This window comes from Passer domesticus, chromosome 7 (genome assembly GCF_036417665.1).
Source record: "Passer domesticus isolate bPasDom1 chromosome 7, bPasDom1.hap1, whole genome shotgun sequence".
Classification (NCBI taxonomy): Eukaryota; Metazoa; Chordata; class Aves; order Passeriformes; family Passeridae; genus Passer; species Passer domesticus.
In genome coordinates, this window is record NC_087480.1 from 40,713,722 (window position 1) to 40,740,566 (window position 26,845).

Below are 26,845 nucleotides of genomic sequence, written 5' to 3' on the forward strand. Positions count from 1 at the left end.
GGGCACTGCGGGGTGTCCCCGGGGGACGGGGGGACGGCCAGGCTGTGGCTGCACTCAAACGTTACCTCAGAGCTGCCGCAATCGCTTCTGCAACCTGTCCCCATCCACCGATTTGCCAGGTCTTTGTGAATACCAGACTATATAATTTCTTTATAAACGCATTTAATCGCGAATCACCAAACATGCGTGTTTCGTTTAAGCAGTTACAAGAGGACAAAATCAAACTCGCTTGCAATATGAAACCTGAAAGAGCTCCAGAGAGCCGAGGGAGCTCCTGAAGGCTCCAGAGAGCCGAGGTGGGTTGCTTTTGCTTTCAGGCTGGCCAGCAGAGCGCAGTGGATGCAGTTGCTGGGGCTGTGGTGCTCTCCGAAGTTGCCCGCTTGCAGAGGGGTAACTGCTGCGGCTCTGCGTGCAGACACGTGAGTAAGAAACCTCTCGGCATCAGCTTGTATGTTGTCTCTGCGACTTAGTAAAATTATTTATGCTGGGGTAGTGAGAGTTGGCAACCCATCTTATGTGTTTTACCGTGACTTTAAATGAGTCAAGGACGTTTTAAGTCCAGGAAAGATCGTTGACAGATTTTCTTGGTTAAAATATTGCAGCATTTCCCATTAGCGTTATCTCCTGGAAATAGCATAAAGAGCACTACACAGCAGCGATGTAATTGACTGTCGTTTTATAGAAGTTCTATTTCCCTTGGCAAGTCCATCACGCTTGGGAAGAGAACCCGTGCCAGAAAGCCTGTTTCCTTCCAGCTTTCATTAAAAAAAAAAAAAGGCCAAAAGAAAACCCCCAAAACCCCAACCAAACCAAAATCCACACCACCACACCAAACCAACAACAAGATGCAAGGGACCAAGATGTGTTATGTGTCCAATGTAGTTCAGCTTTTCAGCACTGTGTTTCAAACTTTAGGAATGATATTTTGTGAGTAGCTACAGGATAGAAAAGTGGCAGAAGATGCTGGACTCAGTGGAAGAGCAGATTATATTCGTGAAGCAACAGGATCTGGTGCTCCACCTAATGAGAAATAGCACTTTGAATTTTGTACATCCAAGAAAGAGACTTCCTGAGGGAGCAAACAGTGAGAGCTGTGCTGCTTCCACTGGAGACAAGACCAAGGCCACAATAACCCAGGGCCAAGCTCTGTTCCTCCTCCAGGGTGTGCCCGACCCTTCACCTGGGTACCACATGAGGTGTGGTATCTATGCACTATCTATACCACGGTGCATTTAACCTACAGATCACACTTGGAAACGGTGGAAGGAGTGGGTTGAAGTACGTGACAGGCAGCTCGAATATGCGCAGTTTGGTCCTGGATCCGGTTTTGGGTTTGGCTTTTCAAAGTTTGTGTTGCAGACCAAATGGCGGCAGTGACACGATTTTTTTGATTAATTCCCCTTTGGTACTTTTCTACGGAGACTTGTCAGGAGGCAAGGCCTCGGGGAAACAGAATTTCAAATGATTGGGACCGATTTACAGGCAACAGTAAGAGACTGGGATCATGTCGTCCTTGCTCCTGCCCCCTGTGCTGGTCTGTACCCTGAAATGAACTATTTTTGGAGCGCCGGTATGCAGAGCATTTTTGCAGTTACACACAAAATAAAGGGATTTAAGAACAAAAGATTGTTCTGGACAGTCAAACTGGAATGAGTTGGAAGGATACATTTAGGAAGTGGTTTCTTGGACACTAATTAGGACCATTTGCTTGGGGTTGCCATTATTATCCTTTAAGACTGGAGGGCACGATAGATCAAATGATTTATGTATCATTAACAATTCTTGTTAACCATAAACAGGGTTGGGCTTTTCCATACTGATTACCAAGTAATGCAATAAGGACTTGTTTTATTTCTTCTGCAGTGTCCATATGAGCAAGCTAATGTGAGAATGAGTCCAAAAAGAAGCATTTCAAATATTTTTTCTTCTTTTTTTTTCTTCTTCTTCTTTTTTTTTTTTTTAATAAATGACTATTAGGTTTTTTTTCATTCTGTGAGAGTGGCTGTGAAACTGAAGCTCATCACCTCCTTGTGGCTTCTACTGCTGGAATACTGGCATTTGCTGTACCTGATCCTGGCTCCCAGTGAATGTGTTTTAATTGCCATAAACCACAAACTGAACCATATGCAAACGTGTATTTTCAACAGCACATCAGTGAATCCCTTTCACTTTCATTTGTGCTACAAGTAACGGACTACAATCCCATAATACAATTATTTTCCCTTTAAAAGAAACTAAGAAAGGGAGCACATGTGATCTGTAAATCCCACAGGTGTATCTAGCACTACTTTTGTAAGCAATATGATGGCCAAATATCGTTGATACCCAGGAGTTTGGACTGTTCAGAGGTGAGGGCGGCACTGACAGACAGTGGTGTGTGTTGTGCTGGGTGTTGTGTGCTGGGTGTTGTGTGCTGTGTTACTGTGTGCTGTGGAGTGTGGTGTTTGCTGTGTATTGCTGTGTGTTCTGTGTGCTGTGGTGTGTGTTCTGTGTGCTGTGTGTGTGTTGCTCTGTGGTGTGTGTTGCTCTATGGTATGTGTGTGTTCTGTGTTCTGTGTGCTGTGTGCTGTGTGTGCTGTGTGTTCTGTGTGCTCTGTGTGTTCTGTGTGCTCCGTGTTGTGATCTGTGTGCTCTGTGTGTTCTGTGCTCTGTTTTCTGTGTGCTTTGTGTGTGTGCTCTGTGTGCTCTGTGTGTGTTGTGAGCCCGGCCGGGGCCGGCTGTCGCTCCTCACCGGCACAGGCGGATGCCCGGGGTGGCGGAGCGCTCCAGCCGCGTACCGGGAAAATCCGCCCTTTGGGGTAAGCCCATCCCCTTCGACTGCTCCGGAGGATGCTCCGACGCCTCTGCACAGCGAGCTCGGCCATGCCTAGGCACCAGAGCGGGCCCGGCCCCGGAGCCCTCCCGAGGGGAGGCGCGGAAGCCGCCGCCGGGCAGGCCGGGCTGCGCGGTTCCGCCGCGGGCCCCGGGCCATGATCCCGCCGCCTTGGGGCAGGGCCGAGGCGGCTCCCCGACACACTTGCCACCGGATTAAATGCCCGGCACTGAGATGGGGGATGGGAGAAAGAAAGGCTCCACAGAATCGCTTAGGTTCCTGAATAATTTAAATTCTTTGTAATTGATTGAACGTCGTTCTGTTTAGCATCCAAGTTTGTAAAAACGTCGAAAGACAAAAGAATTCGGTTTGCAAACATAATACGAAGTGTAAAGCACACCACAGATATTCATGAGCACCCAGGAGGTACTAAGCACTCCTGTACATTCGAGGCCCTTGCCAGCAGCTCCCACATCTTTGTTTCATTAACAGGGAGCCCTCCTTTATTTCCTGCTAAAGTCACCGACATCCGGACCGCTGTATTTATTGTCTCGCACGACTTCTCCCACAGATCTTCATTAAGGCTGAATGGCACTCACACAACGTGTTCTATCATAGTGTCGATGAATTGCTGCGCCTAGAAAACACTAAATGAATCCCAGCCCAAAAAGTATTCCTGAGATGAAGCCGGTCTGCTGTCCCCGCGGAGCGCTCTGCCAGCGGGGGGACTCGCAGGCCGTGGTGGCCTTCGGGACATCCCGGTGCCTCGCAGCAGCTCCATGATGGACCTTGGCTGGGAGGGTTTGGGGTTACCCGGAGGGACTGTAGTAAATGGAAAGACTTAGGGTGTTTTATTATTTTTTTTTCTTTTTGGTGCTTTCAGATGAAACAGTTTCATTTAGATGAGAAGCTATTGTCAGTTTCCTGGTGTCCCATTTTGATCCTTCCTCAGCTTGGGTTGAACTAAATGCATTGAAACCTATTCAAAAAAAAAAAAAAAGATGCTTGTACAGTCTTCCAGATGCTAAGATTTAGATCATTTGAACGTCAGCGCAGCCTTCTGGTAACAAAAAAACATCCAAATGGATTTCATTTGTGTGTTAACATCCGTCAGATGGGAGAGTAGCACAGTTTAGAGCTGAAGTCTGTTTTCATGGTTTTAGCAACTGGGTCCACATGAGCATCTCGTCTGGCAAGTCAATAGGTTGAAGCTACACTGAACAGACCGATTCCAAATATCTGAAATGACTCGGAATGGTTGTGCTAACAAATACTGATGTAATGTATGAGGCTATTACTGCTGTTTATATAGCTTCGCGTGGGCATGCAAATAGGTGGAGAGGGGGGTCACTGCGGGGAGAGACAGCTCGGAACGGACCGGGCGGGCTGCGAGCCCCGCAGCAGCGGGCGGGACCCGGGCCCGCGCCGAGCTACCGCCCGTGGGTCCGCGTTCCGTGAGCAGCAACCGAGCACCGGCCCCTGGCCCTGGCCGAGCCCCGGTCCCTGTCCCTGGCCGAGCCCCGGTCCCTGTCGCTGGCCGAGCCCCGGTCCCTGTCCCTGGCCGAGCCCCGGTCCCGCAGCGTGCCGGGTCCTGTCCCGGCTGTCCGCGCTGGGTGGGGAATTTGTAACGCACGGGCCGGTGCTGCTGCCGCGGCAGCAGTAATGAAATAAAGCATAACATTAGTTAGGCACGACGCAGCAGGTGGCTTATTATGAGCCTTGCATATTCCTCTGCCTCCTGCTCTCATCAGAGCGCTGGTAATTAGGAGGGGGAAAAATATTTTTGGGTTTTTAGGGAGTAAGAGGAGGAACGGGGCAGAGTCTGTGGCTGGGGCGTCCAGCGGGCCGGAGCCGGAGCCGGGCTGGGCTTCTCCCTCAAAGTCTCAGTGATAACAACCGTGGTGATTATGATACTAATAATTCTTATTGTTGTACCTTGGCGCAGATGGCGGCTGCTCTCTCAGGGAGGTTAAGAAGACAGCAAGTCCCATGAAGGCCGCTCCCTCCCTGCGCGCTCAGCCGCTTCCCGGCACGCACAAACAGCATGACGGATTCAGCTACCCCTGCCTCGGAGCTGCTCCCGATTTTGCTCGGGATGCCTTTAAACTTCCTGATCGCCAGCGGATTTAACGAAACCTTATTCTAAAAGCTCTCGCCATCCGAACCACGGGAGCAAGACGGGTTTGCAATGGCCCCGGAGCTGGCACAGCAAGCCCTGAGTGATGAAAGCTCTTGGTCCCTGCCCTAAATCCACTCCTCCTGCAGAGACATACTAGGCTTTTAGGTTCTCCACCAGAAGTACCCACACAAACACACGCACACACCCCCGACCCACGTCCCTGGCCGGTTTCTCCAGGTGAGCCGCTGCTGTTGAGCGGGATGTGCCCTTTGCTGCCCGGCCGCGCTCACGAGGCCCGCGGGCACGGCCCGCCGGGCTGCCCACGCTCCCCAGCCCTGCCCGCGGGAGGGCGGGCGCGGGGCCTCCCCCCGCCGGCCGGGACGGAGCCGGGGCGGGGAGAGATGCTCCCGGTGCCGCCGCGCCGTTCCCCGGCTGCTGCCGAGCCGGAGCACACCGGGAGCCGCCGCTCTGCCCAGAGCGCACGGGCGGACCCCCACCCGCCCGCCGGTGCGCACCCCGCGGGAAGCCGAGTCCGCCCTGCTTCCTCCGCTCGCCGCCGGGGCTCCGCTGACAAACTCCAAGGAAGATCATTAGCATCCCTTGCCTTTTTTTTTTTTTTTTTCAGATAGATTACCAAGCTGGCCACGTAGACCTGAGGGTCACATGGCTCAGGGGAGAAGGACAGAAACTGTCGCAGGAGTTAAGAGGAACGGGCAAACAAAGCCAAAGCGAGAAGTCATCTCGCGTGGCTGCTGCACAATCAGCTCCCCGGCTCCAGGGTGCTCGCAGTGAGCTCCCTCCTGCGAGAGCCGCTCCGCCGGGGCCGGCGGGAGGCGCGGCCGCAGCCCCGCCGCAGCCCGGCCGGCAGCCGGCTCCTGCCTCCCCGGCGGCTCCGCTTCCCCCCGGGAGGAAGTACGAGAAATGACTCCCGACCCTATATTCTTCTATTGTTTTGAGCCGGTGGATCAATTGTCATCAGTACTGTCACCTAAGAAGCAATGATTCCGATTCATCTTGGCATCTGATTTTATTCTAATGGGTTAAATTGGGTTCACTTTTACAATTATCCCAGGTTTGACTGCGTAGTATTGCATGACAACTCACAGTTTCATCGGGTTTGGCAAAGCGAGGTTGCTCCATGAATCCGTATATCATATCACATCAGATCAGGCTGAAGTTTGCTGTTTAGCGACTCCATTTGAGAGGCTTTTTATGAAAGTGGGAAGGGTTGATGCAGTCCATGGTTGGTTCAATGCGATTTGAAAAAAAAATCTGGAGAGATGGCAACAACCCGGGGTTTGCTGCTCAGCTGTGAATAAGCACAGAACGAAAAAAACGACGTGATGGGGAAACGCTCAGCTCGCTACAATATTTTTAACAGCCTCTCAGTCCTCGCCTTTTTTTAATTTCCTAATATGTTCTTTGCTTTATTAGTTTTATTTACAACCAGCTCCCCATTAACACCTCACCTGATTACTGAGGAGCTGAGACAGCTAATCAAGAAAATCCAGCAAACCAGCCAAAATCGAGAGGTGGGATTTATTTTTTTGCTTTCATTCAGGCTTCTTCTTTATTTATTTGTTTTGTTTTCGGAAATATTTCGAAACAAACAGTAAATAAAAGGCAGGTATCAGTGCATATTGGTGAAAGGTCAGAGGTTAGAAATTCACGTCAGTTCTGTATCAGAGGCTATGCAGAGGGCGGGAAGAGAGAGGGAGAGAAGGGAGGAAAAAAACCTTTCCACCAAGCAGCTTGTTTATTTTAATTAACATAGGGATCCTCTGCTAGGAGCAAGGAACAACCTCCATCTACTGGCTAGATCATTGCGTCTCTTCTCCATTCAAAACCCATCCCTCATCACTCATTAAGGAGGGTACAATTTTGGAAGAAGCTTCTAAGGTCTCAAGGTAAGCTCCTGCATGAGTCTTTGCTAGCAATGCAGCTATTTGGACCTCACGAATGTAATTTCCAGGGTGTTTCTTTGGCGCCGTGGTGTTGTTTGTTTGGTTGGGATTTTTTTTAACAACACAGAACGGTACTTTCCCCAGGTGTATTCGCAGATAATATTTCATGCATCTATGTTTTAATCTAGAAAAATAGGTCAGCTTGGGAAGCCTGAGCCTTTCAGCTCAGTTAAAAAAAAAAAAAAAGCTCCTTTTTTGTGCTTCTTTTAATTTTTTCTTTTTAAATGGAATGACTTCTTTCACCTGTCTGTAATCCAGTCTGTAAGGGATTCCTTTTCAAAAGCAGCAAAATATGATAATTTCCAATGGCTTAATTACAAGCGGAGTGCAAATACGATTACAGCTAATACCAGACAACTATGGAGCTGAGAGTGCTGAGGTCCTGGGCGGTGAACAGTTTCATGTTAGACAATAATCTGCCTCTCCTGCTTTCTTCTGGCTGTGTGATCACTTGTTTGTGGTCAATCACAGCGCTTGGCTATGGAAGATATGTGTTTGGGATTACTGTGCAAAGCACCTAGTTGTTTCTTATTTAAATATCATCTCCCTAAGCAGATGAATACGTGTCTTAATTGACATGTTTTCAGATTACCGGGAGCTACAAGCACATTGGAGGTTTGGGGAGTTTTAATCCGATGCCGGTAACGCTTAAAACACCCAGCGCTTGTGTCCCTCGCACCGCCAGCCCCGCGCAGCCTGGCAGGGGAGCAGAGGGGCTGCTGCCCGAGTCTGGCTGCCATGCACCGGCTTTAACATGTCCCTAGCACAGCGATCCGAAAGTTGCTTTACGGAACACTCGAGAGGACTCAAAGGAGAAGAAAGATGGTGACGGTAAAATACGTTGGATCTGACTCCGAAGTGCAATTTTAAATAATGTATTTTAAAATAAAAAAAATAATTTAAAAATGAGATAAAATAAACCGCAACCTATTTGAATACTGGAAACTGTATTAGCTACATTTAGTGCCACCACCAAGAGATGTAATTCTATTCAGATTTCCCTTCTTTGTGTCTAGATTGGTTGCAGTGCCCGCGGACTATACAAACAGATGAGACTGATCATTAATAGCACTGCACTCCACCACAAGCTCGTAGAGCAGAAAATAGCGTTAGGATTTAAAAATAGACCTGGCTTTAACCACCCGACTTGCAGGCAACAGGATCGTAATCCTGTTGCTGTTATTACGACGCGCTTTAAATTTCTGGAAATGATTAAACTGGAAGTGTCTTGAAAAGTTCAGGTGCTGACGGAGAGGGTGTGAAGCTCTGGTGCCCTGCGGGGCGGGAGGCGGCTGGCCCGGGCAGCGCCCTGCGCCCGCAGCCGGACACGCCACGGCCTCAAATGCGGCAGGCGAAATCCAAACCACTTCTCCTCAAAGAACACCTCCTCCTCCTCCCCACCCCCACCCCCCGCCTGAACACCCTCCCCTTTCTCCTAATTATTGTTGGTCAATTATTAATTTGCATATAGACCTCGTCCTAAATCCTCCGAACTAAACACGAGATCGTTCACGCTGTGCTAGGCTTTAGCCCGTAGCCCGTGGCCAGGGAGAACGCGGGCTCGGTGGCAGAGCGGATCCGGGGAGCGCACGCTGAAACCTTCCCAGGGCACCCACGCTAATTGCGAAGGTGGAAGGGGCTCCGGGCAGCGCCCGCGGAGCTGCGGGCAGGGGCTGCAGCCGGCCAGCGGGATGTCCGCGGGAGCTCTCCAGCCCTGCGTGCGCAGGCAAACGCTGTACCTGTGGAAATCCCCACAGCCATGTACCCCTCATCATCCCCATCAGCCCCCCATTAGCTCGGGGAGTTCGGGTAGAGCCTTACAGAAAGGAAAAGATCGAGAGCGCCTGTCACGTTACTAAAATATTCCGAATATTGCACATCAGATATTCTTTCTCAAATGCTACGGCAAAAGGAGATAAAAGCGCCCTGCGATGGAAAACTGTCGTTCACAGACAAAGTGCTAATGCCGATGGATTCATGAGGGGCAGGCTCGTAGATTTGGATTTTAGGTTCCCTGTCGTGTTCTTTGTGAGCTTTTCTCTCCCCCACCCCCCAAGCAAACCAGCAAAACTGTACGGAATCCCTCGTGCTATAATGGCAACCTCTCGCTACCAGCCTGCCTTAGAGCAGCGGAGCTCCAGTTCACAGCGAGGAATGAGATCTCAGGAACATTGAAATAGATTTACCTTGATCTCCTACAGGCCTTTTGGAAACGGAGAAGTCACGTTTGATGCTAGCAACAAACTTTTAGTGTCCCTTTAGGTAAGAAGTGGTCTGCCAGCATTAGGATGTTAATCAGAAAACGCCTTGGAAACCCCTGGCCTCCTTTACTGGAGCAGCAGCAGCTAGTAGCGTATCCTTAACCGTACCTGATGGAGCAGAAAGAAAGGACCCTCTAATTAATTAAGTGTGTCTAACCGGAGGAGGCTCAGTCATTTCTGAGTTTTGTTATGAGTCTGCCCAATTACTCCTAACGGCGCCGTCGAGCTAAGGTAGAGACGGGAATTTAGCAAGCAATATTTTCCGTGTCTCTGCCTTGGATGCTTTGACGCCGCACCTGCAGAGCGTTTCGGTGAACCCGAGACAGCAAACGCGAGATAAATGGGGGAGAGGGCAGCGGTGCCCGCACCCGAGGCACCCGAGGCGGGGCACAGCCTGCTCGGGGGGCACAGGATCCCCACTTTAGCTTCCGATGGAAGTGGGCCCAGCGGCAGGCGGGGGCTTGCCCCAGACCCCTCCCGCTCCCGGCGGGCACGATGAGTTTGAGGTTCTCAGCCCGGCAGGGACACGGTCACAGCGGGACGGCGGCGGCGCTTCCGAGCGGGCTCTGCGGGGCCGGCCCGGGCGGGCGGGGGTCAGCGAGGGTCCTTCCTGCCTGGCACACGCCGGGGTGTCTTTGGCAACCCGAACGCCACGGGAAATGCAGACCATTTCCAGGAGAGCACATGCAACGTGAAACAGGGGCAGTTACCCCGACAACATAACTAGAGGAGAATACAGAAAAATTTCCTTCGAAGGGGAAAACACCCAGAACAAACCCTGAACGTGCTTATAGAGTGCAAAGACTATATTGCAACGATTAGAAACAAACTCGTCTCTAAGGGAGATTGTTTTGGCTCTGTCGCAGCCATCGCAGCCATCTCCGAGCCAGGCGGGCGCACGCCGGCGGTACCTGCCGGGCGCAGGGCGAGCGGGCGAACCCTCCCGCACAGGGGCTCGCCCCCGCCCGCAGCGCCGCCGCCCCTCCCTTCCCTTCGCTTCCCTTCCCTCCTCCCGGGCCGCTCGACAAAGCCGCCGGGCTGGCCCGGGCCAGGCAGCCCCGCGGGGGTGCCGGCCCCGCTCCCGTTCCCGGCGGGGCTGCGGGCGACAGGGAAGCACCCCCGAGCAGCCGGGGCGTCGCGGAGCGGCGCGGGAGGGAGGAGGTGGAGGAGGATTGGGGATCCCGAGCGAATAGCTCCCGTATCCCGGATTGAATCACCTTGTTTATTTTTCCTGATGTCTTATTGTGCTAATTGACTTGTTTTCTCCAAGGAAAGCCTATCTTTTCCTCCTCCTTCCCCACACACAGATTTTTTTTTTTCTTCCAGTCCGGGAGTGCTCTGCAGAAGACTACGGCTTCTGGAGGGATCTGCCCTTTTTAAGGGAGATTCCCTCAGCCCTTTTTGAGACTCGTTGGTTTTATAGCTATTACTCTCTTATTAAAACACACACATATATACAACACATTGATTCCCATCCAAAAGGGCTAATTACATTACTTACAGTAAATAGCAGCCCTGCTGTCCAGGGTCTAGTGTGCCAACAGAGAAAAAAAATCCCGGCTTATTTCACTTGATTGACTTCATCTTTGTGTGAAATTGTGTTTTATGAGCTGTATTCTGGCACTCGGAGGAATGTAACAACATTCAATCTGCAAATAACATTAATTTTAGCTACTTAGGGGGAAAGAGAGGGGAGGAAACTTGCTGCCTGAATCTTGGGTTACATGGAAGAGGTGACTCGAGGAGCCCCTGAGGATGTCTCTGGGATGCTTTGGAAAGGAAGTGGGGGCTGGGGTACTTCTTTCACTAGTCGCGCTAGGGTTTGGTGTGGAGTGTTCCCCAGGGAGCAGGGAGCGCAGGACTGCCGCCAGGAAGATCCTTCAGTAGGGATCGAGGTGTCAGGAAACAGCCAGCAGCTGTTTCAGGGAAAGGCAAGGAAGAGCGGTGTGAAAAGTAAGTAGGAAAACGGGGAACGGAGGGGAGGGAGAGCAGACAGAGAGATTAGCCTGGAAGGAATGCATCGCCGGGTCTCCTGCACACAATGATCGCTCGCAGCCCGCGGCCGGGCAGCGGGCGAGGGTCGCGCTAGGGCGTCCCCGGCCGGCCGGGACTGGCCCCGCGGAGTGCCCGCGGAGGGGCCGCGTCCTGCTGCGGGTACGGGCGGGAGCACCGCGGGCAGCAGGGCGGGCAGCGCCCCGGGAGGCGCTCGAACTGCCCGGGCCGCCCCCGGCTCCCCGGCTCCCCCAGCTCAGCATCCCTCCGCGGGCCCGGGGAGCGCTCCGGCCTCTCCGGCCCGCCTCGGCCGCTCCTCTTCCTTCTCCCGTGCCCGCGGCGGGGCCAGGCGCGGCGGGGCCAGCCCGAGCGGCCGCCGAACGGAGGTTCCCGCGGCGGGGCCCGGGGGAGCGGGGCCCCGGGGGCAGAGCGGGCCACCCTGCCCCTCGCCAGGCGCCGTCGCCGCCAACTCCCGGGACTCCGTGTTTGGGGGAGGTAATAAATCCCACCCCACCCACAGCCCCGACCGTAATGTTTGTCACTGCTTGCCCATCACTAGGGGTTGAGAGGAGTATGACAGGTCTTTGTTGTCTGAATAAAAATCAGTGGCAGCTCAAGGGAGAGAACTCCTCCTACTAAATTATCAAAAATGGGCTGGCTTTAGTCTCTTAACAAATTGGACAGAGCTCCGGAAAGCAGCAGTCCCAAATCCAACCTACAGGCACTGGGAACTTTAAAGCAACCAGGGACTGCTGAAAATAGCACTTCTTTTTGCTTTCTTTGTATTCAAAACTATATCCTTTCCCGACTGATTCTACTGCCCCAGGTCCAAGTCTCTCCAGTCAGAAGCCCCCAGCTCTCCAGACCAGTAACAGATCCTTTAGCTAGCTTTTATTATTTTATTTTTTAAACTAATTATTATTACATTTTCTCCCCCTTGTTTGTTTTCTGCACATCTTCAGGAAGCCCTCAGTGCTTGCGCAAAGAGAAGCTCCTATTTGCAACCTCCCTCCCTGCGCTGTGCGCCTCGGTGTAAACATTTTGGATGATCTAAAGACTCTGGGGTCTGTATATGGAAATAGTGGGGTGCAGAGCAGAAGAAAATACTTGTCCTTTCCGTCCCCCAGCCATGCTTTTCCACGGGATCTCCGGAGGCCACATCCAAGGAATCATGGAGGAGATGGAGAGGCGATCCAAGACCGAGTCCCGCCTGGCCAAAGGGGGACAGATGAACGGCCGAGATACGGTAAGAATGGAGCTGGCGCTCTTTGCAAGGGAATCCCTGCAAGCATGGATCCGCGTCGGGACAGACCCTGACTTTGGGGAAGAGAAAGACGCTGCTTCCCTCTGTCCCTTCCCTGTCACCCCTTGCTTGTGGAACCCCTTCCGACGCTCCCTGTAAACCCACCCGTAAGGCTGGGTGCTGCGCTGGCCAGGCTCGGTTATACATTTGTCTAACCCGTGTCGCTGCGTGTGCTCTCTGGATTAGTGGGGAAACTGTTCGAAATCGTAGCAGGGACGGGGTTTCAGCCCTTGCGGCGGAGCAGCCTTTTGCCCCCGCGAGCGGGGCTGCAGCTGGAGCTCCCGAGGTGCTTTATTTTCATTCTGCCCTTCTGGCACCTCCTAAATTAAACCTCAAACCGCGACTACTTACTTTTCGTAACTGTCTTTGGTCTGAAGTGTGTGATTGATACAGAGGCACCGCTCTCTCTGAGTGTTTTGCCGGACGACTACTTTGCTTAGAAAGTAACATCTCCTCTTTACTTAGTCAAAAGGACCAAAGTCTTCGGATATGTACTGAGGGATGGCGGAGAAATCGAGTGTCACGCTGGGCTTTGTGCAAAGCGAGATCTCCCTTTCTCCAACTTGTAGGGCTTCCGCCGATCGCGCACAAAGTAACGGCCTGGAAAACTGCTTTAAGGTTTACCCCCCTCTTAAATAAACTCATGCTTTGTTACATGAGGATTTGCAATGTAAATTTAACTCATCTTTCCATTGCTAAAAAGGAAAGGGGGCGAGGAACACAACTTCAGATTGAAAAATGAATGCAGAGTTGCCTCTTTAAAACAGTTGAGACTTTAGAACAAGATGTTTGGGATTTTCCCCCCTGTTACTTTATCAGCAAAGCTGCCCCAAGTTTCACGGCCGAGCTTTTGTCTCCGCCGTCCCTCCGTTTCCCTTTGTCCCGAGCGGCACTCCTCGTGGGGAGCAGATCAATGGGAACTCGCAGAAGTTTACTGAGAAAAAGACACTGGTTTGAGCTGAAACCAGCCCGTGCCACCTTTCTGCCCAAGTCCCTGGCCGAGCTGGTGAGCGTTCATACTCGCTGCTCTTTACACCATCCACCTGTCTCCTTTCTCTTACTCCTGTTTTGAAAGGCCTATCTTTAGAGACGCGGTTGCCGCTTGTTTAAATACGGGTGAAAATTTGCCACAGAATGAGCGTAAGCCTGAACCCTCTGCCATAAACTTTAGGAACAGCAAACCGGTATTTTTCTACTTTAAAATGCTGTTCCTGTGAAGTGCTTTAAGATTACAACACTAAAAAAGAACCCCAAAAACCAACCAAACACCCCCCCTCCCAAAAAAACCCCACACACACAAAAAAAAACCAAAAACCCAAACCCCAAAAACAAACGGGGAAGACTCAGACTTTAAGATCAGAACCTCAGAAAATAATGAGCTCTGCTTTTCCTACTGCGGCCTAATCCGTTGCTTTCACGTATTGAAATGACACCAGATCGCTAGGAGAGGTTTCCTGTGAATCGCGGTAAACACTTTACTCGCGGGGATGGTCCCGGTTCCCCCTTAAACTTCCCGCCCGGAGCCAGGAGTTTGGTCCCAGAGAGCCGTGCCTTTGAACGAGCCCCGGGCCCTGCGCAGGACCCGCTCCCAGCCCGGCCTGCCTGCCTGTCTTTCTCTCCCTGTCTCATCCCTTGTGGTGTGGTTGTTTTGCAGAACATGCCCCCCATGAGCCCCGAGAAGCCTGCTTTGTGTGCTGGTTGTGGAGGGAAGATCTCAGACAGATATTACCTGCTGGCTGTTGACAAACAATGGCACCTCAGGTGTCTTAAGTGCTGTGAATGTAAACTGGCTTTGGAGTCAGAACTCACCTGCTTTGCCAAGGACGGCAGTATTTACTGCAAGGAGGATTACTACAGGTACAGCAATCAGTCCTCATGGGTTCAAAACACATCCCCTCAAAAGGCACTGTGAACCGAAACGCTCTTTTCTCCACACGGGCTTTCAAAGGTAGCTTTTCGCAGTCAGCGACTCCTTAATCCTTAGTCCCCCCAGAAAAGTCTCGCACGTTTCCAAACTGAACGGGCCGTCAGGGGACGCGCTGACTGAGCATGTGTGGCGGGGCACAAACAGGCGAAGGCTCTCCCGCTGCTCGGCGGCTTCCCTCCGTAAAGACCCGACCGAAATTCCCTCTGGCCGCAGCTTGCCGGTTTTCCCGAGGGCCGGAGCCCGCCGCCCCCGCAGCCCCGCAGCCGGGCCCGGGAGCGGGCCCCGCTGGCCCGTGGGTTACAGCTGTCCGCTGGCCAGCGCCCCGCGGCGCTTCTCGTCCTGACGGAAACGCCCGGAGAGCGGGGCCGATTGCCCCGCTCCGGCCCGCCCGGCCCCGCGCTCACGGGCAGCGGCAGCGCCTTCGCCAAAGTCTGCGAGAAGGGGTCGGCTCTGGGGAGGGCGAGCCGCTCCCCTGGGACCTCAGGGCCGGTTCCCTGAGGCTGTCCCGACACCAGGCGGGCCAGGGGCCACAGCCGGTGTCACGGGCCGTGCTGGGCCGGGGGGGCGCGACCCTGTCGGGGACAGGCTCCCTCACGTGGCCGGGAGGTACCGGGGCAAGCTCTGCCTTCGCCGTTCTAGTTGATGCCCACTTTTCTGTTTCCTTCAGAAGGTTCTCCGTGCAGAGATGTGCCCGCTGCCACCTTGGGATCTCAGCCTCTGAAATGGTCATGAGAGCCAGGGAATCGGTTTATCACCTGAGCTGCTTCACCTGCACCACCTGCAACAAGACTCTGACCACGGGCGATCACTTTGGCATGAAGGACAACCTGGTTTACTGCAGGGCCCACTTCGAGTCCCTTTTGCAAGGAGAATACCCCCCTCAGCTGAGCTACACCGAGCTGGCTGCCAAGAGCGGAGGGCTGGCCCTGCCTTACTTCAACGGCACTGGCACGGTCCAGAAGGGGAGGCCCAGGAAACGAAAGAGCCCTGCCTTGGGAGTGGACATCGTCAGCTACAACTCAGGTGGGAAACACACGGCGAGTCTGCCTCCCGCGCCCCCGAACAGAGCGTTCTCGGGCTTCCCCTCAGTCAGGCAGCGCGTGAATAACTCAGCCAGGCCAAATCTTGCTTAACCATTGGAAAATCAAACAAACAGCCCTCTGAGGGTTGGAGCATTTGCAGGAAAGCTAACAGCAGTCCTCCTCAAAGGCTGTCTTTGCCTATTAATGTCAAACACCCAAACTTAGCCACTTCCCAGGGTAAAGACAAAAAAAAAAAACAAAAAAAAAAAACCAAAACCCAATAAAAAACCCTCAACTCACCCAAAAAATACAAAACAAACTCCCCCCCAAAAAACCAAAACCCAACCCCAAAACCACATAGCTTTCTCTGCTAGAATCTCAGAGATACAGTTATCATTATTTATATTTGATTAGCTAAAAAAAATTCACCACTTAAACCTCAAATAACCAAATGAATCAGAAAAAAATAGAATAAAAGTTATAGTATACGGTTCCTACAATACCAATGTAGTATGCATATAACTCAATTTATATATTGAATTTATAGTGATTAATTCTTCAGGCTGAATAATTCTGTTTTACTGACACATAAACGATCAAACTGTACAAGAGGTCAACGAATAAATGTTGTTTCCTGTAACTAAACCCTAACAAATGTAATTAAGGAGAATGATTTCTGTTCTCTCAACAGTAGGAAAGGAACAAGTGTTGCCCTGTATTAAATATCCCTATAACTCCAGTCACTTGAGTACCCAAACCGTGTATAAACAGTGCTAGTGGCCGGAGGTAAAGCAGTTTCAGGTATGACCAAGCAGTTGAGGCAGAGTTTCATTAGATGAAGGACGAAAGTAGGAAGGGTAAATACGAATTGCCGAACTCCCGACTCCAAAACCGTTTGAGGGAAACTTCAGCTTCCCATGGACGGTAAGAGAGGAAAGAAAGCCGTGGGAAGCAGGAGCGATGCAAGGTGTGCTTCCCCGTGAAGCGTGGAGCCGTCCCGGCTGGGGCAGGGAGCCGGGGCTCCGGGCCCAGGGCTGCGGGCCGCTGGCCCCACCGGGAGCCGGGACAGGGGTCAGGCCTCCCCTCCGACAATCGCGGGTCGGTAACAGAGCACCGCTCCCGGCCCGGAGCTCTCTCTCCTGCACCAAGCTCAACCCGCTGCCACTGAGATCCATAAGGAATCTTCCACCGCCCCCTGCCCTCCCCACCCCTCCCCCGGCACCTCCTCTGGGGCCGCTCGTGAAACGGGCTTTAGCTGGGAACCAGGGAGCTGTGCAAGGCGATTTCATCTCCTCTGATGCGTAGACCTTGGAGCCAGGGTAATCACTGCGCTAATTGTTCCTTGTTAATTGAAGATGACATTGGAATCCCTGGCTACGGAGCGGCTTCCAATCAATCCTGAAAGCTGCTAAAGAAAAGGGAACCTGTAGCACAGCCAGGATTCATTCAGCCCCAGCTTCCAATGGTGGATTTCCCGTGTGCCCACTCCCCGCTCTGGTCTCTATCCCTGGTCCACACAGCATCACCCGATTCCCCAGATTCCTAAAGGGAAATAATCCTAGGGACAATTTAGCGTTAAAATTAGAATCAGAAGTTATGGTAAGATGAAGAGTTATGGATATGATAAAGATCCCCTTAAACTTCAGATCAGGACTCAAGAAAGACATTATTTGCGAACGCTGACATAATCTCTGTGTGCTGGTCTTAAAACTCCCCTTCTTTACAACAACGGGCCATAGAAGATGTACCACTGACTCCAAATCAGATTAAAAAGCACCACCCATTATGAAAATACAGTTCACCGCATCGAGAACACAGAATCCTCCGGGCAACGGAGAGAAAAAAAGAACAAACCAAAACAAATCAACAAACGCTCTGCTGCTTTGGACTCAGGCTAGATGGCTGAGAAATCTCTTCTGTTAGGGCCGTGATTTTCTTCTTTTTTTTGTAAGCATTATCTAGCTATGTCCAGGGTTGACACATGGTCTCGAGAAAGTTTGCAGCCAAATCGTGCATCCGGTGCAAACGGCTCCAGCCCATTGACCCACTGCGCCCCAAATCCAGGGGGAGGAAAGCGAATCTGGAACAGCTACGAAATGAGTTGCAGTAGATGAAACCGCTTCTTGCGAGGAAAAAAAAAAAAAGTTTCTAACTAATTGGCAGCCACTTCCCTACACACATTTTTCGTCCTCTGCCCTGTGACTCAGTAACTACTCTTGCACGTAATCATTTACAAAGGGCAAGCAGTCCGCAGAAATTAAATGCGGGATGCACGGCTGCCGCCTTCCGAGGGCGCAGCGGGCCCCGAGCCCCGGCGGGCGGTGGCCGGGCCGTGCCGCGGTGTGCCGCCCTGTCGGGGGACGGGGACAGCGGCGGGCACGGGCACAGCCCTGCCCCGCACACCGGGCCGGACCTCACCCGCGGCACTCCGCGGCTGTGACCTCCCCAGTAAGCCGAGTACCTTCCCAAACAGTCCCAGCCGCGGGGCCCATGCCATGTGCCAAGCCATTATGGAAAACGACCCCGAGCTTTAAAAACGAAACTCCGATGGAGCCAACAGTTTCACCCAGCTGAGCATGAGCATGTGCGTATTCACAGCCACCCAGCAGGCCCTGGCTTAGATTTGTGTGCACATTATGTTACAGGGGAGCTGAGCCCTGGTCCAGAATGGAAAATCAGACTCTGCTGTAGAATCTACAACAGCTTTTCTATTTTGTATTTTGTTTGCTAGTTTAATTTCTTTTTCACAGCCCCTCGGTTGTAAAGTGGAAACAACAATAAATAACTCAGAATGTTATGAGGTATAGAAATCACTCATACTTGCAAGCTGTCTGGAATTAATGTGAAAAATGGAAGAAACTATTCAGAAGTGCTTAAAACATTCAAGGCTTTCTCTATATTAAATCTTATATCATATAATTAATATATATTTTAAGGAAAACTGTGTTGACTTAGAGCTTAGAGGATATAGAAATAAGATGGTGAAGAAGATTTCCATAGGAAAATATTTTACACATCTGTTCCTCAAAGAGCTATTTACTTTATTTCATTATGTGTGTGTGTGTGTGAAAAACTATGAAGAGTTCACTTGAAGAATCTTGGCAATAAGAAGCAAACTGTTCTAGCTCTTTTGAAAGCAAAAATTAAATAACCCTCCAATCCTGCTGCAATGAAATGAGCAGTGTCTTGCCTGACTTTGTGCTTTCCCTTAGTTCTCCAGGAGATAGTGTAAGACTCTGCTCTACGATGTGGCCAAACCACACAACACAGTACAAAACAGAGTGAGCTGTAATCTTTGTATAAACCAGGATTGTCTGAAGACACTTGGAGCCCTCTTCTAATTTTCTCTTGAAAATAAAAACCAAAATAAAGTAGACCACTGACAAAAAGAAAAAGAAGAAAAAAAGAGTAGAGTACAGAAACAAAGGCAGTAAGCAGGACAGAGGAGGCTGAAGAAGTTGTGTTGGTGCTACAAGCCCGAGTGGCCCAAGGAAAACAACACAAACAAGCAGTTTGCAACTCTGAAGTAAAACCTGAGGACTGAATTCTGGTACTCTGATTTATGTCAGCTCATAAGTTACAGCCCACGCAGTTTGACTGAAGGCAGTGTGATTGCTTGTGAAAACAAGTAGTAAATACAATCCAAATCTGGTCTGAAATTGTTTTTAAGGCAACTTTCAACTCCTGGTCTTTTCAGAAGTGTCAGCTTACTTTGTTTGAAAGTACAGATATACTTCTTACCAAGACTAGGAGCAAAGCTAGCTATAATTAAATATTCACCTGATTTTCTGTCAAAGTGCTGTCTTACCAGCATCTGTTCATGTTGACTTGTCTTATAATTCAAAAGAGAAAACACCTTCAAGAAGCTTTTTATTTTCTTGTGGTTTCAAGTTGCTTTGCCTCTGTTTTCAGCACTGCCAACATCAGTGTCTGTATTGTGTGCCTTCCCTCTTTCTCTTCTCTCTCTCTCTCTCTCAATTAGGAATGGGGATCAGCTAGGCCTTGTAAATAATCCAGTAACTATTGGAAAGCAGTTCAAAAATCAAAATGAGCAACTAATGAAACTGTCCAATTTACAGACATTCTGAAACATTTTTAATTAGCTCTTCTTTAATTAATATTCCCTGCTATGATGACACCATTAATTTTCTCCTGTGTGACTGAACTATCTTTATAAAATGAGATCCTAGAAATTGCTAACCCTTTTGTTTAAGCTGAAAAGAAAAGCACAGATGCATTTCTTACTTCTCTTTTTGCTAATACTGTAATTTCTTTCTCCAATATGAAGTAATGATGCCACCATCCCCAAACAGCTGCAACCCTTGTGTACAATTCACACCCACAAATGTGTAATCTGAAACAAACTTATCCTTCATAGACACTTTGAAAATACTGAATCAGGGGAAGAAGAGAAACCCTTCAAGTTTTGAGCCCCTAGCTTCTTGCTTGGAGAAATGTCCTAAACCAGTACTAACTAAGACTGACTGCTGATTGGGATTGGGGGTCTGGATCAAGTCTTGATGCAACTGCTTCCTGGATGTGTTTTACAGATGAAGGGCTTCAAGCAGTTCATATAAACTCCCAGGCAGAGACCAAAAGCATTCATTTTATCAGCAAAAAAACTCAGCTTTCTTGATGAACTGTCATAAAAAACTTCCCTGCTGTACATCTCTTTTTATAGGTGCTTGTGATTTGGGGGAAAATCTCAGGAACATTCAAAATGCTGGTTTGACCTTAACTCTTCTCTCAAGCTAAGAATGTTTCAATGAGTAAGATTTCAAAATCTGAATGAGATTTTGAATGACTCTTTGAGCACCCAAAGCAAAACCATCACCACAGGGAAAAGACTTGTTTGAAATAAATGCCGAAGGAGAGAGAACTTTCAAAGTCTGCCCTTAGTAGGTACAGGCCTGGGGGACATAGGATAAGGATAGGAAATGACAATATTCTGGATCTCTTTTGGTCTCATCAATTATCACATCTGTACCTATTCTTGTACAATCTTAGTCCTCCTTCCTTCCTTCCTTCCTTCCTGCCTTCCTGCCTTCCTGCCTTCCTGCCTTCCTGCCTTCCTTCTGCTTTCCTTCCTGCCTGACGTCCCTCCTGCCTGTTACTCAAGATTTTTGCCTTGATTCATTTATCCTCCACAATGCATGGCCACTAACTCCTTGTTCCACTTTGTTTATTCAACAGGTTGTAATGAGAATGAGGCAGACCACCTGGACAGAGACCAGCAGCCTTATCCCCCATCCCAGAAAACAAAGCGCATGCGTACCTCCTTCAAACACCACCAGCTTCGTACCATGAAGTCCTACTTTGCTATCAACCACAACCCAGATGCCAAGGACCTCAAGCAGCTTGCCCAGAAAACAGGCCTGACCAAGAGAGTTCTGCAGGTAAGAAGCCACATCACAGGCTTGACAGAATTTCCCCCTGCTAGTCAATAGCCTTTCCCTTATGTGTAACTATAGTGATATACGTAGAAATACTTTTGCTGGGTGTGTCCCTAGTGGGTGTGCAGAGGGGTATGGTATTACGTGGCACAAGTGCCAAATGTGTGTGCCTTATTGGCCTGAGGCAGCCAAACACCAACCTGTGGTTTATGATTAGCTGCATCCTCACCATGAAGAGAATGTCTTCAGAGTCCACCCACCCAGTAGATCTCCTGGGGTCGATGCTCTCTCTGTGGTGACTGCACTAAGGACAGAAGTGGCAAATCTACTGATTTTATGGGTGAAGCCTTTGGGCTCCCCGAAGGAGTTAATGTGGCCCCTCAGTAAGCAGATCCCTGATCTGTTTGAAGTAAGCTCTGACCAATATGATCCTCCAGGACCAGCTGGCTCCCCCTCCCAATGCTTGTTAGACAACTGTTTTCCTTAAGGGCCTGCATAGTCGAAAGTCCCTGTGAAGGACAGCCTAGCAAATGATGTTAAAAATCCCTATATGGTCTGTGATAGCTCAGTGAAGTTAAAACGAGGTGTGTATTACATGCAGAGTGCCAAAGAAGGGCAGTGAGTGAGGTAGAAGGAGAATCTATTAGCGGCAATTCCTGTCCGTGTTACATGTCACCTCAAACACTGCCAGTGAACCTTACAGAACAGAAAGACTAGATGACCCATATCAACAATCTGTAAGACAGGGACGGTGTAATTACCCCTCCTTCCTCTTCAGCCTTTTCAAATAATCAAGGCAAGCTTTCAGCCTTGGCAAAAATCTGCTCACTCACCCTTTGCCTCAATTTTTGTGTGTCTTGACCTCAAAGCTACCCAACCCAAGAAACACTACATGGCCATCAAGAGAGTTGCTTTCTTTGGGTAAATGAGCGAGCAGATTTTTCTCAAGGCTGCTCTCTGAGGGCTGTAAGCACCTGTAGCACTGGGCCTGTACAGAGAGTCAGGACCACCAGTAGCAAGAAAATCTATTAGAGTGACTTAGGTGATGTGCCACACAAAATCAAACATCAAAAATGAATTTAAAAAGCGAGAACAAAGACAAAAATAAGCAAAGCAAAACAAGCATCGGTAAAGAAATCCATTGGGATTGGTTTGCAGGTTTGGTTTCAAAACGCAAGAGCCAAATTCAGAAGGAACCTTTTGCGGCAGGAGAATGGGGGTGTCGATAAAGCTGACGGCACCTCGCTCCCGGCACCGCCCTCAGCAGACAGCGGCGCACTCACTCCACCCGGCACTGCGACCACTTTAACAGACCTGACCAATCCCACTATCACTGTAGTGACATCAGTGACCTCTAACTTGGACAGCCACGAATCCGGGAGCCCCTCACAAACTACCTTAACGAACCTTTTCTAACAGTTCATTTTTTTTTTTTAAATTCTTACTCTTCATTATTATTATTATTATTATTATAATTATTATTATAATTATTATTATTTTCAAGCCTTTTTAAAAAACAAACAAACCCACAAAATATTTGGGAAAATAAACAGCTTGATGTGTAGCATCTGCAGCCACCTGGCAAATGAGTTTGAAGTAATATGTTGCTATAATATACAAACATTTGTTGTTGGTAAATTGTACTCAAATTCTTTAAATTTATCAAATGACTGAAGAGAAGGTGATGAATCATTCTAATAAGTGCCTCTTAAGATTGTATGTTACTTATTTCCAGAACCTTGAAAAAAATTGATTGTTCCCCCTCCCAAAAAAAGAAGACTCTATTCCTCCCTGATAACCAGATAAAAATAATTTTAATTATAGCCAAAAGAATGCTGCTTCAGGATTGTATGTTCACTTACAGCATTTAAGAACCCCAAATTTAATTTTATTTTGATAATGCATCCAAAAGTTTTGTACTATTTTTTTTTAAATGCTGAAAAATAAATACAAAATGAATTAAACTAATAATGGAAACAGTCAGACTGGAAGTACCAGTGCTCTTTCCTAATGCAATAGTTGCAAGCCTGCTTCTCCCTGAGCACTGGGGAGTCTCACTGGGGTAGCTAAATGCTCCTCTGCCAGTTCTGCACCCAGCTGGGACGTCCTTGGCCACCACTCCTGATGGAGGACTTGGAGAGAGACCCAGTGAGGAGAGCACGTGTGGGTGAGGATGGCAGGACCAGGCCGTTGGTCTCCAAATTTGTGCCCCGCATTAAGGAGGCAAGATCTGGAAAAAACCCTCCAGAGTGAGCTCACTCCTATAAGAATGTCATGAAAGTAACAACAGCAGAGTAACAATGCAAGTAGAGACTCCTACTGATCTGAAATGTTGCCTAGGGAGGGGTTTTAATTTTTCTCTGTCAAGCAGCTCTGAATTTTTGTAATTAAAAAAGATAAAAATTGCAGTTGGCTACACGGCTTCGATGCCGTACCTCCAAAGCAAACAAGAGGTTGCCCAGTTACTTTAGGGAGCACAGAAATAATTTTAAAGAAGGTGTATGCATGTGTACTATTCAAATGAACTTTTGATAAATCCTACTTTTTTTTTTTTTTCAGGGAAATGGAAATAAGCAAAATATAATTTATTAAGATGTTTAAGGAAAAAAAAATCAGTACAATTTATTCATTATTATTTTGAATTTTCTTTAGATGTTTCCTGAGATTGTATCAGACACTTTGTTTAACACAGGAACTTAAAATCTTTAGTTCATTAATATCTCTAACATATACTTTAACTTTTTAAACTTTGTATAAAAGAAAAAAATTGTTAGCAAAAATCACACAAAACCAGGAATTGGCAGTGAATAACTTCAAAGCCGATAAACTCAGAAGCCTTGTGGATGCTGATCTGAATACATTTCTTAGTTTACAATAGTGATCTTTCTTTTTTTAGTTTTATTTAAGCTAAAAGTCTGAATGGTCTGGGCAGTGGTGAATGTTCATTTGTATCCTTTTATTGTAGTTGAACACCAATTAGATTGTGGAGAGTCTCAGAAACAAAAACGAACAAAAACCAGTCAAGATCTATGTCTTGCTTTTAGTGGATTGTTAAGAATAACTTTGCACATATACCCCACTTTTTAGACACCATCAAATCTCTTTTTGGTGGTCAAAGTGGCTATTTAATATATTTTAAAGGTGTCCTTTTTGGCTGTATAAATGTGTGGTTACATATTGACAGTTCACTGCCCACATTAAAGTGCATTATTGTAATTTTTGCTCAGGGTTTTTAGAAAATTAGCACAGAAAAGTAGCTTATTTTTAAAAAAAGATGATGGAAGAGATGTTAACACTGTAATAGAAGAAAGGTGTGTTTGCCATTATATATTTAGCAAGTATGGTTATCATCTTCTACGGATATTGAATCTTGACTTTTCCTATTTCTATTACCTTATGGGCATTTACCACTAACCAGACCAAAAGACCTTGGTAAGGCTGAGATCTTTATTAATACACTTTTACAGGTAAAAATATTGATACTTATAAATTTTGTTCTTTGACAGAACAATATATGGTACTAGAGATCTACTTTATTAAGTAGACTAATTAAAACTCAGTTCTACTATGTGCCTTATGATATACCTTGGGAGTAAGTTTGTGAAAAATCAGGATATATGTGTTGTTTGTTAAATTAACTGTTTTAAGCCCTTTTGACACCTCACTAGTTTTGTACTGTTTTACCTCTTATTTCTGAAACTCTTTTTATGGTGTATCCTGTTAGAGGGGACAAACATGTCATAGAAAGCAGTTGTGCACTCTTTCAGATATAGTTGATAAATCCAATAATCTTATATATTGAGCTTCGTGTTTATAGTACAGTAAGTGGTCTAGCAAAATTGTCCATGTTTCTTTGTTTATTGATAAATGCATTGTATAGAAACTATTTCCCCTAAATATTTATGGACCAAACAATTGTGATATATCCTATTAAATTTGTGTGAATAAACCATTTTGAATCTAAGGAGTTTTATTTCCCATCAGTTTTTGTTGGGTTTTTTTTTTTGGTTTGGGATTTTTTTGTTTTGTTTCTTTTTTAAAATTTAAGATCTACATGTACCCGTGTGTCTCTTTGCTTTTACAGTACCTATGAACAATTGGTATTAAACACAGAAACACAGCCTTTTAAATATTTTAAAGTACAGTTCCTTAGGTTTTCAATTTCTTCATATTCAATGTATATGCTACTGCTAGTGCAATTTAGATTTTAGCCTTTTAACCTCCTTTTTTGAACATGCAAAGTAATGCCCCACTGATTTGATACTGAAACCCTGTCTTAGCCCTCTAAAAGAGCCAGAAAACTAGGAGCTAAAGTAATTGCATGACAAATATAACCTAAATAGTATGATGAAATGAATCAGGATTTAATGCTAGGTATATTGAGCACAAAATAGAATTGCAGACCCCGAAAAGCCAGGTTGCTCTGTAGTTTAATAAATTGTCACTATGATTTCTTTCAGGGAGAACAAATCATGGGGCATTACAGCCAAACATCCCGACGTTTGAAAATTCCCTAAAGTATTAAAAGAAGGGGAAAAGTTTGATCGGAAATCCACTGCAGTGAAGACAAAGACAATATTAGGTTATGATAATCATACATTTAAAAATCTATTGAGCCAAAAAATAAAAACAAAAGACTTGATGTCATTTCCTGAATGTTAACAAAACATACGTTATTTTATGGTGTCTAATTAACAGAACCGAAGGCTTCAACAAATTGTGTGCTATCAAAAACAAATTTAGAGAACCTATGTATAAAACCAGAGCAACCTGGCAGCAATCTACCCAGCCCATATTCGAAGAAACCTTTTCTTTTTTCAGAAAAGAATCACATTTGTCAAGCACAAGTACTTGTAAAATAAAATCTGAGTGCATTCATTCCACTTGCTTGCTAATGTGTACTAGTCATATCTGTTAAATGGATTTTTGTAAATTCAAGGAGAACTTTTCACTCATCCAAGATCATAGGAATCAAAACCCAGTAACTTTAGTACTATTGTTTCAGAACTAATTTTTTTAAAATGAGACAACTCTGCATGCACTTTTCCATCTGTCACATATAGTGTACATTTCTGTATGATGAATTTCTCTTTGATGTTTCTTGTATAATACCTTTCATTAATAAACATTTTATTTGATGCAAACATAGTTAACTTTATGTAAACACATAGCTAATTGTTCCAACTAATTTAAACTCTTCTTTTGAAAGGAAGCAGTACAGTGCAGTTCCAATATGCTATATATATATCTCTAAAATCAAAAATAATGAGGTAGCAATACTATTGCACAGTGTAAAATTATTTCCTTTGGTGTTAATTTTTTAACTTCTTGTATAAAACTGACTTGTTTAAAAAAGAAATTCCCATCAGCATCAACAATAAAACAATTCCCAAATTCTTCATCAATATAAGAAAACATGAGCAGTACAGTGTGTACTTCACACAGTGGCTCTAGAGTACAAGGATATAATTTGTGGGTCCCTGAGCTGTTTACATGGTCACTATGCAATGAGCACGTTTGCTACATAAAGTTGGTCCTAAGATTCCCTGTCCAAATCACAGATGATATTTACAAGCCAACAAGCAAGTGTAACAATAACAATTCTTAGTAATGAGGTTTTGTAACTGTTAAGCAACTATTTGCAGAAAGAGTTTTTAAAATATATTCCTATTTAGCTGTATAGCCAAAGCATATGTTAAACAAATTAACATATAAAAGACTTGCCAGAAAATCTTTCATTAAGATGACATTTTTATTATATACTAATGAACCCTATGTAAACAATGTAACTTTTATGAATGATGGACATTAAATATTTCACTTACGTGTATCCTCAGCATTTTGCATGTTTTCTTAAACCTTTCCAGTTTCAGAATTCTAAAAAGAAAACCATACAACTACTTACAACATAGCACACAGTTATGTACAGGTTACTGCAGCAATCACTGGAAACCAGTTCCTAAGAGTGTTCTAATGGCAATAAAAAGGTATCATTTATTGGTGGTAATTATGGGAAGGATTGTTTAAACAACAGTTTTATAGTATATTGTAA

General features: G+C 47.2%; 1 protein-coding gene and 1 long non-coding RNA gene across 13 annotated transcripts in view; one reads left to right on the top strand and one right to left on the bottom strand.

The window, feature by feature from the left end:
- Positions 1–26,845, bottom strand: part of LOC135304953 (uncharacterized) — a 61,367-nt gene that overhangs the window by 23,915 nt on the left and 10,607 nt on the right. For 2 of the 3 annotated variants that reach the window (XR_010366203.1, XR_010366201.1), the window contains one exon: positions 26,619–26,670. This is a non-coding gene — a long non-coding RNA (uncharacterized LOC135304953). Of the gene's footprint in view, positions 1–7,486; positions 9,265–26,618; positions 26,671–26,845 lie in introns of those variants that run through there. The other variant, XR_010366202.1, reaches the window with a different exon arrangement.
- On the top strand, positions 268–26,623 carry LHX9 (LIM homeobox 9). 10 transcript variants are annotated; one of them, XM_064427935.1, is made up of 9 exons: positions 268–419; positions 4,758–5,168; positions 6,366–6,463; positions 6,706–6,838; positions 12,111–12,394; positions 14,106–14,308; positions 15,046–15,401; positions 20,594–20,796; positions 21,952–22,319. In XM_064427935.1, exons 5-9 carry the CDS (start codon positions 12,221–12,223, stop codon positions 22,207–22,209), a joined length of 1,194 nt encoding a protein of 397 aa, XP_064284005.1. In that variant the 5' UTR covers positions 268–419; positions 4,758–5,168; positions 6,366–6,463; positions 6,706–6,838; positions 12,111–12,220; the 3' UTR covers positions 22,210–22,319. The 10 variants fall into 10 exon arrangements, with proteins under 10 accessions (XP_064284005.1, XP_064284006.1, XP_064284009.1 ...); XM_064427936.1 differs by lacking the exon at positions 268–419 and having other exon boundaries at positions 4,714–5,168; XM_064427939.1 differs by lacking the exons at positions 268–419; positions 4,758–5,168 and having other exon boundaries at positions 6,195–6,463; positions 12,276–12,394.